Genomic DNA, 12,341 nt, shown 5'->3' with positions numbered 1-12,341 from the left:
AAACTGTGACCGAGGTCTTGAAAATACTGCCCGAGGCCGTAGGCCGAGGGCAGCATTTTCAAGACCGAGGTCACAGTTTTTCACCATACGGACCGACCCTTAGCCGGTAAATAACATATTTATTGTTTTTAAACTTGAGGAAATTCTTTCCGAAAGAACCCGAATGATTTAGGGCTGAAAATACGATAAGATCTTCCATAAACTGAACAATTTTTGAGCGAGTAAATGGTAGTTAAAATAGAGGTGATGCAAATTAAAGAGAGATGCCTCAGCGAAACATTTTCATTTCCGTAACGATAAAGGTGATTTAAAAGGCTTCCAAACAAACTTTGAAACATTATTTTTACAAGTATCTGTCACAATCTGACACCTGTCAATTAGAGAGCGCGTAAGAAAAAAAAAAGCATAAGAGCATTTGAAAAACAACGGAACTAGTTTGGCAAGGACTGTCACGACAATGTTTTCTTCAAAATCAGTCAATGATCTAACGGAAAGTATTATTCACTCTCCTCGACGATTCATTCATGTACGAAGATTTACCTCTGTTCATTAAGTAAACGGCGAGGAAAGTAATTGTGAGTAAATTCAATCTTTTTATTTTGAAGTTGTGAGAGTTTGCTCGTTTGTTTGCTGCAATGGCGTGTGTAAATCTGGTCTTTCCTTCACAAAAACTAAATTCGAACGGCACACTCCAACGAGACACAAGGGAATTTAATGCGGCCTTTTCTCAAAAAATTCCTTCAGTTTCTGTTGTGTAATTTACGGTACAAATGTCCAAATTGAACGGAATTGGAAAGACTCACCGGGAGCGTATATTTGTTGTAGAACTTAAATTAAAACTTTGCTCTCTCTTTCTCTACTAACAATTTTCTCGAGAAAATTCAGATGTTAAATTAATGAAAGTTCCATCGTTCAGTTTAACTGTAACCAAATACCTCACGTTTTAACTTTCTGGGCACTTTTTGTGAACGATTAAAATTAATTGCAGACAGTTTTTAGGCCGCTTGTCAACCAACGTAATGACACTATTGTTTATACAAATTCATTCTGAAACCAATATTTTTCTGTCAACCAAAGTGATTTGAGAGAGAGAAAAGAGAGGATTCATAAGTTATTTATCGGCTTGAGGTAGTGATTGACTTGTTTGCTTTAAAATACTGCCCAGCCGGAAAACGAGGTATATTTATGAAAAATGACAACGAAAGTTGGGATGTACTCGGCGACTCACGAAAGCGTTACCGTGGCCCGTGGGCAGAGATAGGAAAATACTGACCGGGTAAAGAACCAATCAGATTGCAGGATTCGTTACCGTGCCCTCTAAAAAAACAATAATAAATATTATTTTAACTTTTTACATATCAATAAAATTTATCATTGCATTTCATGTTAACATGTTGCAACAACCCCACCTTCCTGTAAATTCAATTAATGGCAAACATGAGAAAATGCCATCTTAAACTTTTCAACCTATTTAATAAAGCCACTAATAACATCAACTCAACTTTAACCTAAATAGAAAACTTGTTTGATGTTTGGAATTGATTTCTATGATGTGGAAATGAAATCCAGGTGGTATCTCAAGTTTTCTTGAATACATCCACATTATATGCAGTTACAGCAGAGGCTACCGAATTAAATAACAGAAAAAATCAGAAAAAGACGTCGTGTATTTCCAGCCAGAGGAGAATCTTAAAACATCAATAGCCAAAAGCGAAAAAGTTTAAAAAAAACACGATTTGAAAATTACTTTTCTTTTTAATTTTCTACGCTAAACAGAGGAGGTTGAAACGTTTGGGAAATACCTGGCAACTTCAAGAGTGGATATAAGAGAAGCACATACGATTCTGGCGTAATGCTTTCCTAACTCACTGTGCTCACGTGTACACTCTTCAATCGACCAATTATGTCTCAACGCAAAGTAGTTTACCGTCTTTTTTTTCAATTTTGGCTCATTTTTTCACGCCGAAATTATAAGTCACGCTCAATAGAATATAATTCCAACTAATGCTGACGTCATACACTTCATCTAAAGAAGAAAACATTCCCTATCTTCGAAAATTTGCTCAAAACATCAGGAACAACAAAGGAAGTCCTAAGCTTTTTGAAGATACCGCTGCCTAGCATGCACGTTGATTACTTTGCAAGTTGTGAGAACATCGTCCCCAGGTTCCAGACCTCGTCAATTCTTCCCCCTTCCCCACCCCTCAAACTGGTCTCTTAATCCTGTTAGAGAAACTCTTCTACAGCCGGTGCTGAAGAATTTTATTGCAGTTTTTATTCAGTATAATGAAGGGCTGGAAAATAAACTAACAAGAGCTCCGCTTTTAGGCATGGCAAAATCTATATATTAAAGAAATGAGTCAGCCAGTCTCTTCGTTTTGGTGGATGGCAGTTGATATTTCCGTTTCTTTTCATGGTTGTATGTTGGCTTGTTGGAGGCTGGAGTTAGGTAGTGGATCTTGCCAGAAGAGTTGTTAACGGTCGACTGAAAGAGTTGGAAAATCAATTTTCTTGATGATCTTGTAGGTTGCCTATTCCGGCGAGCTGAAGGGCATTTGCGAATGATATCCTTGGAAAATGCACGAGAGAACTTTCCTCTGGACTCTCTCTAGTTCAACTTGTAGATACTTAGGTAATGCGTAATGTAACATTGGGCATGCGTAGTCTAACGCAGATATAATACATGCACAGTAGTAAGCTACAAGATCTTTGGAAGGAACATATGCCCGTTTGAGCTGAACAAAAAAATAGTGTTTTGGAGATGATCTCGTGACAAGTTCTTCGATGGTCTTTCCAAGTTAAGTTCGAGCTGATCGTAAGTCCGAGTAACTATTTACTTCAATCTCGTCTGCAATTTCTACATGAATGTTGAAGGAAATGTCTCGCACTAGCTTTAGCCATTGGTTGTTTGTTTGCTTGGTTTGAGGGGCGCCCTCAACCCTTTTTTTTTTAACCACAAGCGTCCCAAGCTCACGTCGATTGATTTAAGAAAGCGTCACGCGTTGTGTGACCCGGTGTTATGTTACGAGAGGAACTGTTGAGAATTTGAACACGTTATGATAAATAGTATGGGAAACGGAATATGGTCCATTTACAATGATAACTATTTCGAAATATGAACACGTGAGTCAATAGAACTTACTCACATCTTGTGTTTCCGTTGTAGTTTCTGGCGATTTCTGCCGTTCAAGCTTGCTTTGCTGTCACTGTTTCGTGACGTCATGACGGACTAAACTGTCTATGGCCCGGACTGTTTGCTGGGTACTGGTTTTTAAATAAATGATAAGCAATTGTAAACAACAAACGAACGCCTTGTTAATTTCTGCTCCCGCTTCCCGCCCTTTCTCGCTCCCGTCTCCTCCCGAGCTCCCGCCTTCTGTCCCTCTCCACTGTCTAGTTTTGTACGTCAAATACGTAACAAGAACCCGGACACCAACAAATCAATTATCTTATTACGCATTTACACGATGAATACCTTTTCGTGCATGTAAAAGAAAGTCAATTCATGATATATTCTTAGACAGAGATAGAACAAAACTGACTCTCTCTCCCCTACAAAGTGATAACTCCACGTCGCACCTCATTTCCCGCAATTGCGTCGCGTCTTAGTCCACAATGTAAACAGGAGTGACCTCATCTATATACAATAGAAATAACCAAGCTAAATTTAAGATTATAGCATTTATAAATTTAGCTTTAAAATCTGCATGCTAAGGTTTTGAGTACCACTTGTTTTATTAAATTGATTTCTTTTGAATTTGTTGCCATCGATTTGGCAACAAGAGTGCAAGAGAATTCAGGAGAAGTCGCTCCCTGTTAGGTGCGTTTGCCATATTAATCATTTAACGTCTGGAACTGAATGAAAAATATATCTCCAATTTTTCATCTATTTTTCTCTGGGAAGAATCGAATTTCTACATAGCAAAGGAAATAGAGAGACGAATAAACGAATTAACAAATAAAGATACATTAACCAATGAAAAAGTAAACATCTCCAAAAAGGTGCAACGTCATGCTTTGTTTACACCCGGCAGTAAGAATCCGTTTATGAAATGCTCCCCATGATCAACTAAAGCTCTTAAAGTCTTTTTCGCCGCTTTGATGTGTTCTTAGAGTTCCTAGCCAGTGAAAACTCGACACTATGGCTTGTACCTCAACGAAAACTATCGATGAAATCGATGATCTGTATGAAATGGTTAAAATCATGGAGGCCCTTGATATTTCGTCGAGAGGGTTTAAAACGTTAGACGAGTTGAAAACTCAGGTTATCATTACATTAAACCAGTCTCAAACTAAGCCGAACTGGGCCGCAGGTCAGGTAAGAATTCGTTTGAACTTCTATGGTTAAAAAGGAAATTTTGCTTTCGGGGAGTGATTTGAAATGGCTTTTCATCAAGATATGCTTTACCCACATGTAATGTATACGCAGTGACTCGTGACACTTGCATATTTTGACCGTAATGATTCGTACTTGTCAGACAAATTTGCACCCATTTTGGTGCCAGTCCCTGCGTTTAAGATGGTCTTCTCTGAATATAGAAACCTTTTCTTCTCATACAGATGGGGAGGGAATTGTCCTTACCGCCCAGCCGACAACAACTGAGACTTTTATTGAGGAAACTGTCTGCCAGTATTAGATAATAGTGGTAACGCGGAATTCAATTATGATGAGATCCCTGCCTTTGTTTTATGCCAAATGTGTAGCGTTTTAATGCAATGATAAGTGGCAGAAAATGCATGTGTGACACCTCTAACCTGGTTAATGATCAGATGTAAAGAGTAAAGCGCTCTATTGGAAGGGCAAGCAAGAGGTTCTCTCCTGTAAAAACTACGAAGTTAGTGTCGGTCAGAATTCGTATATCCGTATCGATCGATTGACTGCTCAAATACAATACCTATAGCCTTTAAAGGAATTTTCGATCATACAACTCTAGCTTTTCACTCCGATATTGCATGGATTTCTTCTTGAAGAATGGAACCTTTTTCAACCCTCCTGTTTACTACAGATTTGCTGTCTTGCTCTCATCGATCTGCCTGCAGTATTTATTACTAATTAAACTCTTTAATCATGCAACAAAGCGACTTTCAGCCTACTGATTTAAAAGAGAGGAGAAAACATGTGTATAATTGTTCAAAATTCTGTATATATGATCTACAGATTTCGGTATGGATTGATTTTTGACATTTTCTTAAAACTTAATTTATCATCTTTAAAATAATCATCCACTTTTACCTTAATCAAGTGCTATTTTTTAAATCTAATTTTTTCCTCTCCAGGCATTCTCTATTCTGTCAGATGCAAGAGATCACGACATGAGAAAGATGAAAATCTTATCTGGTCTTTATGCTGAATGCGAGGAATGTTTGACTGAAATGGACGCCAAAATTCGCTCACTGCTTAAGCACCAAATAGGTAACCTTGACGAGCTGATACGAAAACACCAAATAGATATGAAGAGAAAAGAATACGTCCTTCTAGTAGCAGGTAAATGACCGGCATATGGTGGTACTAGTATATATTGACCTATTTTCCTTCTTTATCATTTTGGATCGGCTGGTGAACACTCGGGGGTTCGGAATGGTTCTTACTTGGTTGGATTAAACTTTACGACTGAAACTGCAAAAAAAAAAAAAAAAAAAAGAAAGAAAGAAAAAACAAAAATAACATCAATAACATTTATATACCCACATTCTTTGCAAAGAAACCACAAACACACTTTACGACAGAATCTCTTTGGATTCAATTTCTCCGAAGTGTTTCAAAAAAGAAAAATAAACAAACATGGCTCGAGTGCCATAATTTATACTATTTACCATTTACTGTTTGAGACTTGCTGAGGAATGTTGGCTTTTTGTTGTTTTTACACAACCCAGCAGCGCTCGGTTCGTTTGCAAAAATCGAGGGCCAATGTTTTTCAGTATGGTACCTGCGCTTAGTTAGTTGGAAGATAGTACAACGTAATAATTATTTTTGATATCACTGCATTCCAGGCGAGACTGGCTCTGGGAAGAGCAGCTTAATAAATCTAATTTTGGGAGAAGAACTTCTTCCGTACTCAGTACTCAGTACAACTTCCGCAATTTGTGAATTGCGATATGGGGAGAAACGTAAAATAGTGGCCCATTTCAAAGACACGGATCCTAAAACAGGGCATGAAACTTGGGAATATTTCCTGGAGCAGCCAGCAGAAGCCTCTGATGAAAGTTATCTCCAGCAGCTCTCTCCGTTTGTCCACGTGAAGGATACAGATCGAGAAAAAGGTTCCGTTTATAAAAAGATCGAACTCTTCTGGCCTCATCAACTCCTGCATGTAGCTACACAGTGTTCCTTCAAACTTTGCTAATTAACTAAGAGATGGAATAAATATTTTCGATTCCTATTTTTAGCTTAGATGGACAAGATTAGGATCAGAAGGGCAAACAGAATTTTAGACTAAAACAATTTGTTATACTAGATGGACAAATAGTATCACATCAAATGCGTGGCTCATGCCTCATAATAGATAAATACAGTGCTAAGTTTTGAAAAACATGCGTCCTTACCCATCGACTGATTTAAACAAAACCCGAAAAACTCATCAACTCTTGCAGGTAGCTACACAGTGTTCATTCAAACTTTGCCAATTAACTAAGAAATGGAATGATTTTTTTCAATCTATACTTTTATTTAGTTTAGATGGATAAGATTAGGATCACAAGGTCAGTCAAAACGGCAAACACAATTATAGTATCTAAAATGGTGTGGGACTAAAATCATTTGTTATGCATAATGGACAAATAATGTCACAACAAATGCTTAGAACATGGCTCATAGCTCACAATAGATAAATTCAGTGCTAAATTTTGAAAAGCATGTGTCCTTGCCCATCGACTATTTTAACCCAAGGGAAAAAATCCTTTTCCTGAGGATTGAATTATAGAATTTTCCATCAATCAAAACTAAGAAATTATATACCTCGAGTAAGGTTAGTCGATGGTCAAACTGAGGATACTCCAACTAATATGAAAAGAGTATTAACTTTCTCGGAAATTATACATTATGAGGGCATCCCTTTTTAAAGACGGGGTTGTATTTTTCATAACCAGATTGGATGACACGCTATATTGGTCAAAGAGTTTAAAAATAATAATGATAATAATAACAATAAAACCTCCATTTGATTTTTTCGTTTCAGAAAGGCGTTGTTATTGTTGACAGTCCTGGAATTGGAGAATCCGAACTCATGGATGAAGAGGTCGTGAAGTATCTACCTGAAGCTTTCGCATTTATTTACGTCATCAAAACTGACAACGCCGGAGGAGTCCAGAAAGACAGGGTCAGTGTTAGGAATAACCACCATTTCCAAATGACAACAATTTAGTAAGCCGTGAGGAGCCCCGCTAAAGGGGCTTTGATATGTCAGAGTTTGACCTATTGTCCTTTAGAAGATTTCAAACCATTATAATGATACTGAATAAGATTAAACTTTTATTTATTTTATAGCTCGAAAAGTTGCTGGAAGAAGTGAGAAAAGTGACTCTTGATGAAAAGGGAGAATTTTCATCGAAGAGCGCCCTGTTCGTGTGTAACAAGTGGGACCAAATACCTCAGAAAGAAATCGAAGAGGTAAAGAAATACGTGATCAGAAAATTGGAAAAGTGTTGGCCCGGTTTTGTTCCAGAGTCACAGATCATCTACATGTCAGCAAAAAAGGCGATTGACGCCCAGAAATTGGGAATCATCACAAATGACTTCCTTTCCTTGATGAATGGTATAAGATCCACGGTCATGAAGAGCATAGAGGCCAGACTGGAAAGTTATTGGAGGTAAGAATTGACTGAAAACTTTATCGTCGGGTGAAATGATTTTGATAAATACCCTTACTCATTCCCTAAGACACTTCAGAACTCATCATCACCATAAATTTACCCATCGACTAAACCTTTCCCAATTTTCGATAAGCCTGTATCCTTCATACTGGGGTTTTGTACCGCGTTGAAGGAGAGGCGTTTTAAAATCTGGTCTTGGTATGGGATACACGGGTCATTAGATATGAACGATTTTTTATCTCGATTTTCCCACTGAACTTTTCTCTTGGCGTGCTTGTGAATAAAGTGAGGTTGGAACAATAAAACATTTGCAATGGTTGCTCATTGGGTGTTAAGTAAAAATGAGGACAAAAAGCCTATCTAAATTTGGAGCGAGAATTGCCTAATAGGTAATTCATCGAGTGCTGTTATGGCTTTTACAGTTAAGTGATTAAAAGTAGTTTAAATTTTACACCAGCCACCAGGTTGAACAATTTGTATATGGGAGTTATTTTTACTTTGATTTAAAACACAAGACACTTTCATAAATTCTGCAGAATAGTCATGACCGAAAAATTCAAGAAACTGAGTGCTAAATTATTTTAGCAAGAAATCATAAGCTATGCCCACATCTATTTCAGGAGCTTCTATCAAACTCTACAGCGTAAATTAACCACTTTATTGTCATTTGAATCTGAGAGGGCTCTGTTGTTTTGCTTTATTTGTTTGCTAGATCTTTCCTTCCTCTCTCTTTCTTTCTCTCCTTTTCTTGTTATCTTTTTAGAAACGACTTTCGGGGATAATAATAGAGACTCAATAGGGCATGCATTTAACATACTTTAAAACTTGGATGCTTTGATACTTCATTCTTCGGGAGGAGGATCCCTTTTGTCCTTGTCCGTTCTGAAGAAAGGAAGCAAACGTCCAGTCTTTATCCCTGGTTCCATACCACTGGTAAGAACGAGCCAAGAATCGTGGAAAGGTAATGCTTTTTGAGGTAAAAACCATATCAGTTATTGAATATATCTATTTATATTTTAGATGGCTTGATTACCTCCTTTCACGAATAGTTTATCAAGCAAAGGCCTTTGTCATGAATGCCAAAAGAGATCGTGACAAGGTCGCCAAGAAAATGGAAAGAATCAATAACCGTCTGTCAGCTATTGAAAGCGAACAAGGAAAAGTGGTGGAAGACCTTCGAAAACACCTGAAAGCTAAAATCGACGAGGCAGTTCAAAAGCTTTCCATATTTCTCAAGTCAGATGAGGTCAAAACACGTTTCATCTCATGGAACTTGGATGAGGTTCCTGAAATAGAGGTCTCGTGGCAGGTCACAGAAAACAATATCAATAAAGCATTGCAAACAAGGTTGAAGGAAATCATAGAACATTGGGAGGAAGATGAACGAGTATTTGCCGATGCTCGAGATTCCCTCCTGCATTATTTTCAGGAGCAGTACGATTTTGTCGAGGGGCAAATCCGGAATCTGCAAGATAGTGTCACGACTGATGACCCAATTAGTGTTTCAGAAGCTGATCCCTCTGCTGAAAACTTTTCTATGGCAGTAAAGTTTGCTATCGGTTTTACCAGCCCAATCTGGGTTCCACTCACTCTAATTGCTTTGGTAATTGGCAGCCCAATAGTCGGCATAATCTCGATCAAAAACAAAATTGAAGATTCAAGGAGACTTAGGAGGTACGAAAAAGACAGATGCTCTCTCATGGCTGAGAGGTCAGTAGACTACCTCAACAATGCCACAAATGAGTCCATTCTCAAGGTGTTCGTAAAGAGCCAACTAAGCGAGGCAAAATTGTGTCTGAAGCATATTGAGGCCCGTATTCCAGAGCTAATACATGCTGACAAGATGTTGTATAATCAACTCAGGCATGAAACGCGGTCACACAAAGAGATACAGGAGTCATACCAGCCTGTCCTGAATCGAGCATTGGAAATCAGAGGACAGCTAGCGTTATTTGGCCTGAGAGAAATCCGTACCGCTGACATCAGCAGCCTGGAGCTTGAGTGGAAAGCAGACATGTCTCTTCTTCTTGGTCAAGGAGAGTTCGCAACGGTGATCGAAGGGAAAATGAAGAGGCATGGTGAGGAGCAAAGCGTTGCATTAAAAATTTGGAACGAATCCCTTGACATCAACAACGCAAGTCATGTTTTGGCAGAAGCGAGTCTTCTAAGGTACGAATTTTTCTTACTTTCAATTTGGGCTAGCAGAAAAAGGAAGATTGTGTTCTGTTACAAAAGCAAAACATTAACATTTAAAAGGATTTGGTAGTTTTTCTTGTGAAAAGAAACATAGTTAACTATACCTTTTTTTTTCATTCATTTTTTTTATTCGATCATTCCTGTACTGCGTTTATACTGAGACAAAAATTTGACTAAGTAATGCTTGACTGTGTGTAGTTGATTTCTTTCTCAGGAGGTTGGATCATCCTCACATTGTGAAGTTCTATGGTACATCTCTCCTCAAAAGAGATGGTGAGGAAAGAGCAGTAATGGTGTTGGAAAAGTGCAAGGAAAACTTGAGGACCCACATCTTCAATAATCGAGCCTATGTTCCTGCAGAAACAAAAGATATTGCAAGTATTAAAACAGTTAAACGATGGGCAAGAGAGATATCGGATGCACTCGCGTTCATACATAAAGAGGGGGTTGTCCATCGAGATCTCACATTGGAGAATATCTTGGTATGAGAGAATAGTTAAAAAAGATTGATGATTTTTGTTAAGGCAACCCTGAGACTTAACAATCAACTGCCGCAACGGAAATCTCGATCTCGTGAATTATTTGTTGAATTTTCCTGACGAAATATTACTTTTCCTACAGCAGCACTCAAAATTCACAGAAATTTTCGGTAAAATAAGTTTTTTGCAGAGTGCAATGAGTTCCCGTGAAACTGCCGTAAATATGCTTTGCATTTAACTGCCCACCTCGTAATGTGTTCTTAAAAGCATCGCGATGTTCATACAATGTTTTCTTTTCAATTAAAGCTATCAGCAGACAACTCAGTAAGGATTGCCGATGTTGGGGAGTCCAAAGAGGCAAAGGATATCACAGGATCATGGGCTGGAACAGTTCTTTATATGGCACCTGAGGTGTTTCAATCAAAGAGATATAGCTTCCAAGCAGACATATACAATCTTGGAATAATTTTGTGGGAGATGTGGTATGGAAGACAGGCCTTCGCCGGACTAAAGGGGCTAGCACTAAAAGACATCTCAAAGAAGATAGCTGATGACGGTTACCGTCCAGAAGTCGAAAGCAGCAATTATAGGAAACCTCCGCTTCCCTGGAAAAATCTAATGACCCAGTGTTGGAGTCAAGCCCCAAACGAACGCCCTTCAGCTAAGAAATGTTACATGGAAATCAAGAAAAATTATGCGGCAGTCATTAGACTGTGATACCAAACTTGACTCTGGGCAGCAACGAGGCAATGCGATTAGATTTTTTTTCTAATCGTGATGGTGAACTGTTTCTACTTCTCTGGTGAAGTCTATAAGCTAAAAACGTATCCTTCGCAAAACTATCGTAGTGCATAGTTGTCTATGTCTGTTGTCGTCTACTGAACCAAAAGTAATATATTTCCGTCTTCTTTGCCACTGACTCAGTGGCAGAGAAGACGGCCTACCTAACAAAGTCAGCAACGTTAGCACTTGATGCAGTTTGTGGTCGTTTCGCCTATAATTCGTTTCGCTAGTGACCAGTTCATGATCAGTAACCGGCGTCTTAAGTCGTTTCGTTAACGTCCCACTGGTCATTTCGCCAACGCATTAAAAAACATTTAATGATTCCTTCGACAGAACTTCATCGACTTCTATTAAGACTCTTAAGCGAAACGAAGGGTTACCTCAGATGCCTTGGGCGACGTTATAGTTAACTTTTCGCGATCGTTATTTCAAAAAGATACTCATAAGAACTTTACGCCAAAACATAAATTTTCCTATTTACAAATAGAGAAGCCTCTATTGTGCTCTGTTCTATTGTAGATCACGTAGGAAGAGGCTAGCACACGAAAGACGTCTCCCCCCTTATCTAAATTTTCTACTTGGTTTGGATGCGTAGCATTCTCTGTAATCGAAATGATTTAGCAATAATATCTTTTAATAAAATTTTTTTGCATAATATCTTAACTTTACAGTTACATGAAAATATTTATCCACAAGCTGCATCAAAGAGTTTCCACGGGTAACCGTATGAACGTGGAATTCCCGTAAACAGATCTAGATACCGAAAGACGCTCACCACTGCATTATGGGTCCAAGTGTCTCCAGTAGCTTGTTTTCTTCCGGATGCCGTATGGAGGCCTTTTGCTTCTCTTTACTCTTAATAGCTTTTCTTGTATTCTCGATTGAAACATACAGCATCTCTTAGGTAGTTAAATTCTGGTTTGAACCCGCTCCTCTACTGTTGCTGGAAGACCAGGGAAGTGAGGCAAGCACCAGTGAAGGGCACATTAACGCAGTATTTCGGTTTTAATAGTCATATGTCATCAATCAGTGCGATATTTTCGCTTAAGTTCTTGAAAACGATAAAATGACTTC

At 38.4% G+C, this 12,341-nt stretch overlaps 1 protein-coding gene across 2 annotated transcripts; it reads left to right on the top strand.

Moving 5' to 3' along the window:
• Window positions 1-4,055: 4,055 nt before the first annotated feature.
• Window positions 4,056-12,073, top strand: LOC131770081 (uncharacterized). Of its 2 annotated transcripts, XR_010717926.1 has the most exons (9): window positions 4,056-4,318; window positions 5,278-5,485; window positions 5,992-6,311; window positions 7,176-7,316; window positions 7,484-7,806; window positions 8,830-9,978; window positions 10,220-10,487; window positions 10,791-11,308; window positions 11,939-12,073. XR_010717926.1 is itself a non-coding variant. In XM_059085797.2 (8 exons), the coding sequence occupies exons 1-8, from the start codon at window positions 4,142-4,144 to the stop codon at window positions 11,199-11,201; spliced, it is 2,997 nt and encodes a 998-aa protein (XP_058941780.2). In that variant the 5' UTR covers window positions 4,056-4,141; the 3' UTR covers window positions 11,202-11,937. The 2 variants fall into 2 exon arrangements, 1 of the variants encoding a protein (XP_058941780.2); XM_059085797.2 differs by lacking the exon at window positions 11,939-12,073 and having other exon boundaries at window positions 10,791-11,937.
• The last annotated feature ends 268 nt before the right edge of the window (window positions 12,074-12,341 follow it).

Source organism: Pocillopora verrucosa, chromosome 6, assembly GCF_036669915.1.
Source record: "Pocillopora verrucosa isolate sample1 chromosome 6, ASM3666991v2, whole genome shotgun sequence".
Classification (NCBI taxonomy): Eukaryota; Metazoa; Cnidaria; class Anthozoa; order Scleractinia; family Pocilloporidae; genus Pocillopora; species Pocillopora verrucosa.
Note: the sequence above shows the minus strand (reverse complement) of the source record. Positions and strands in the feature narration are given on the sequence as shown.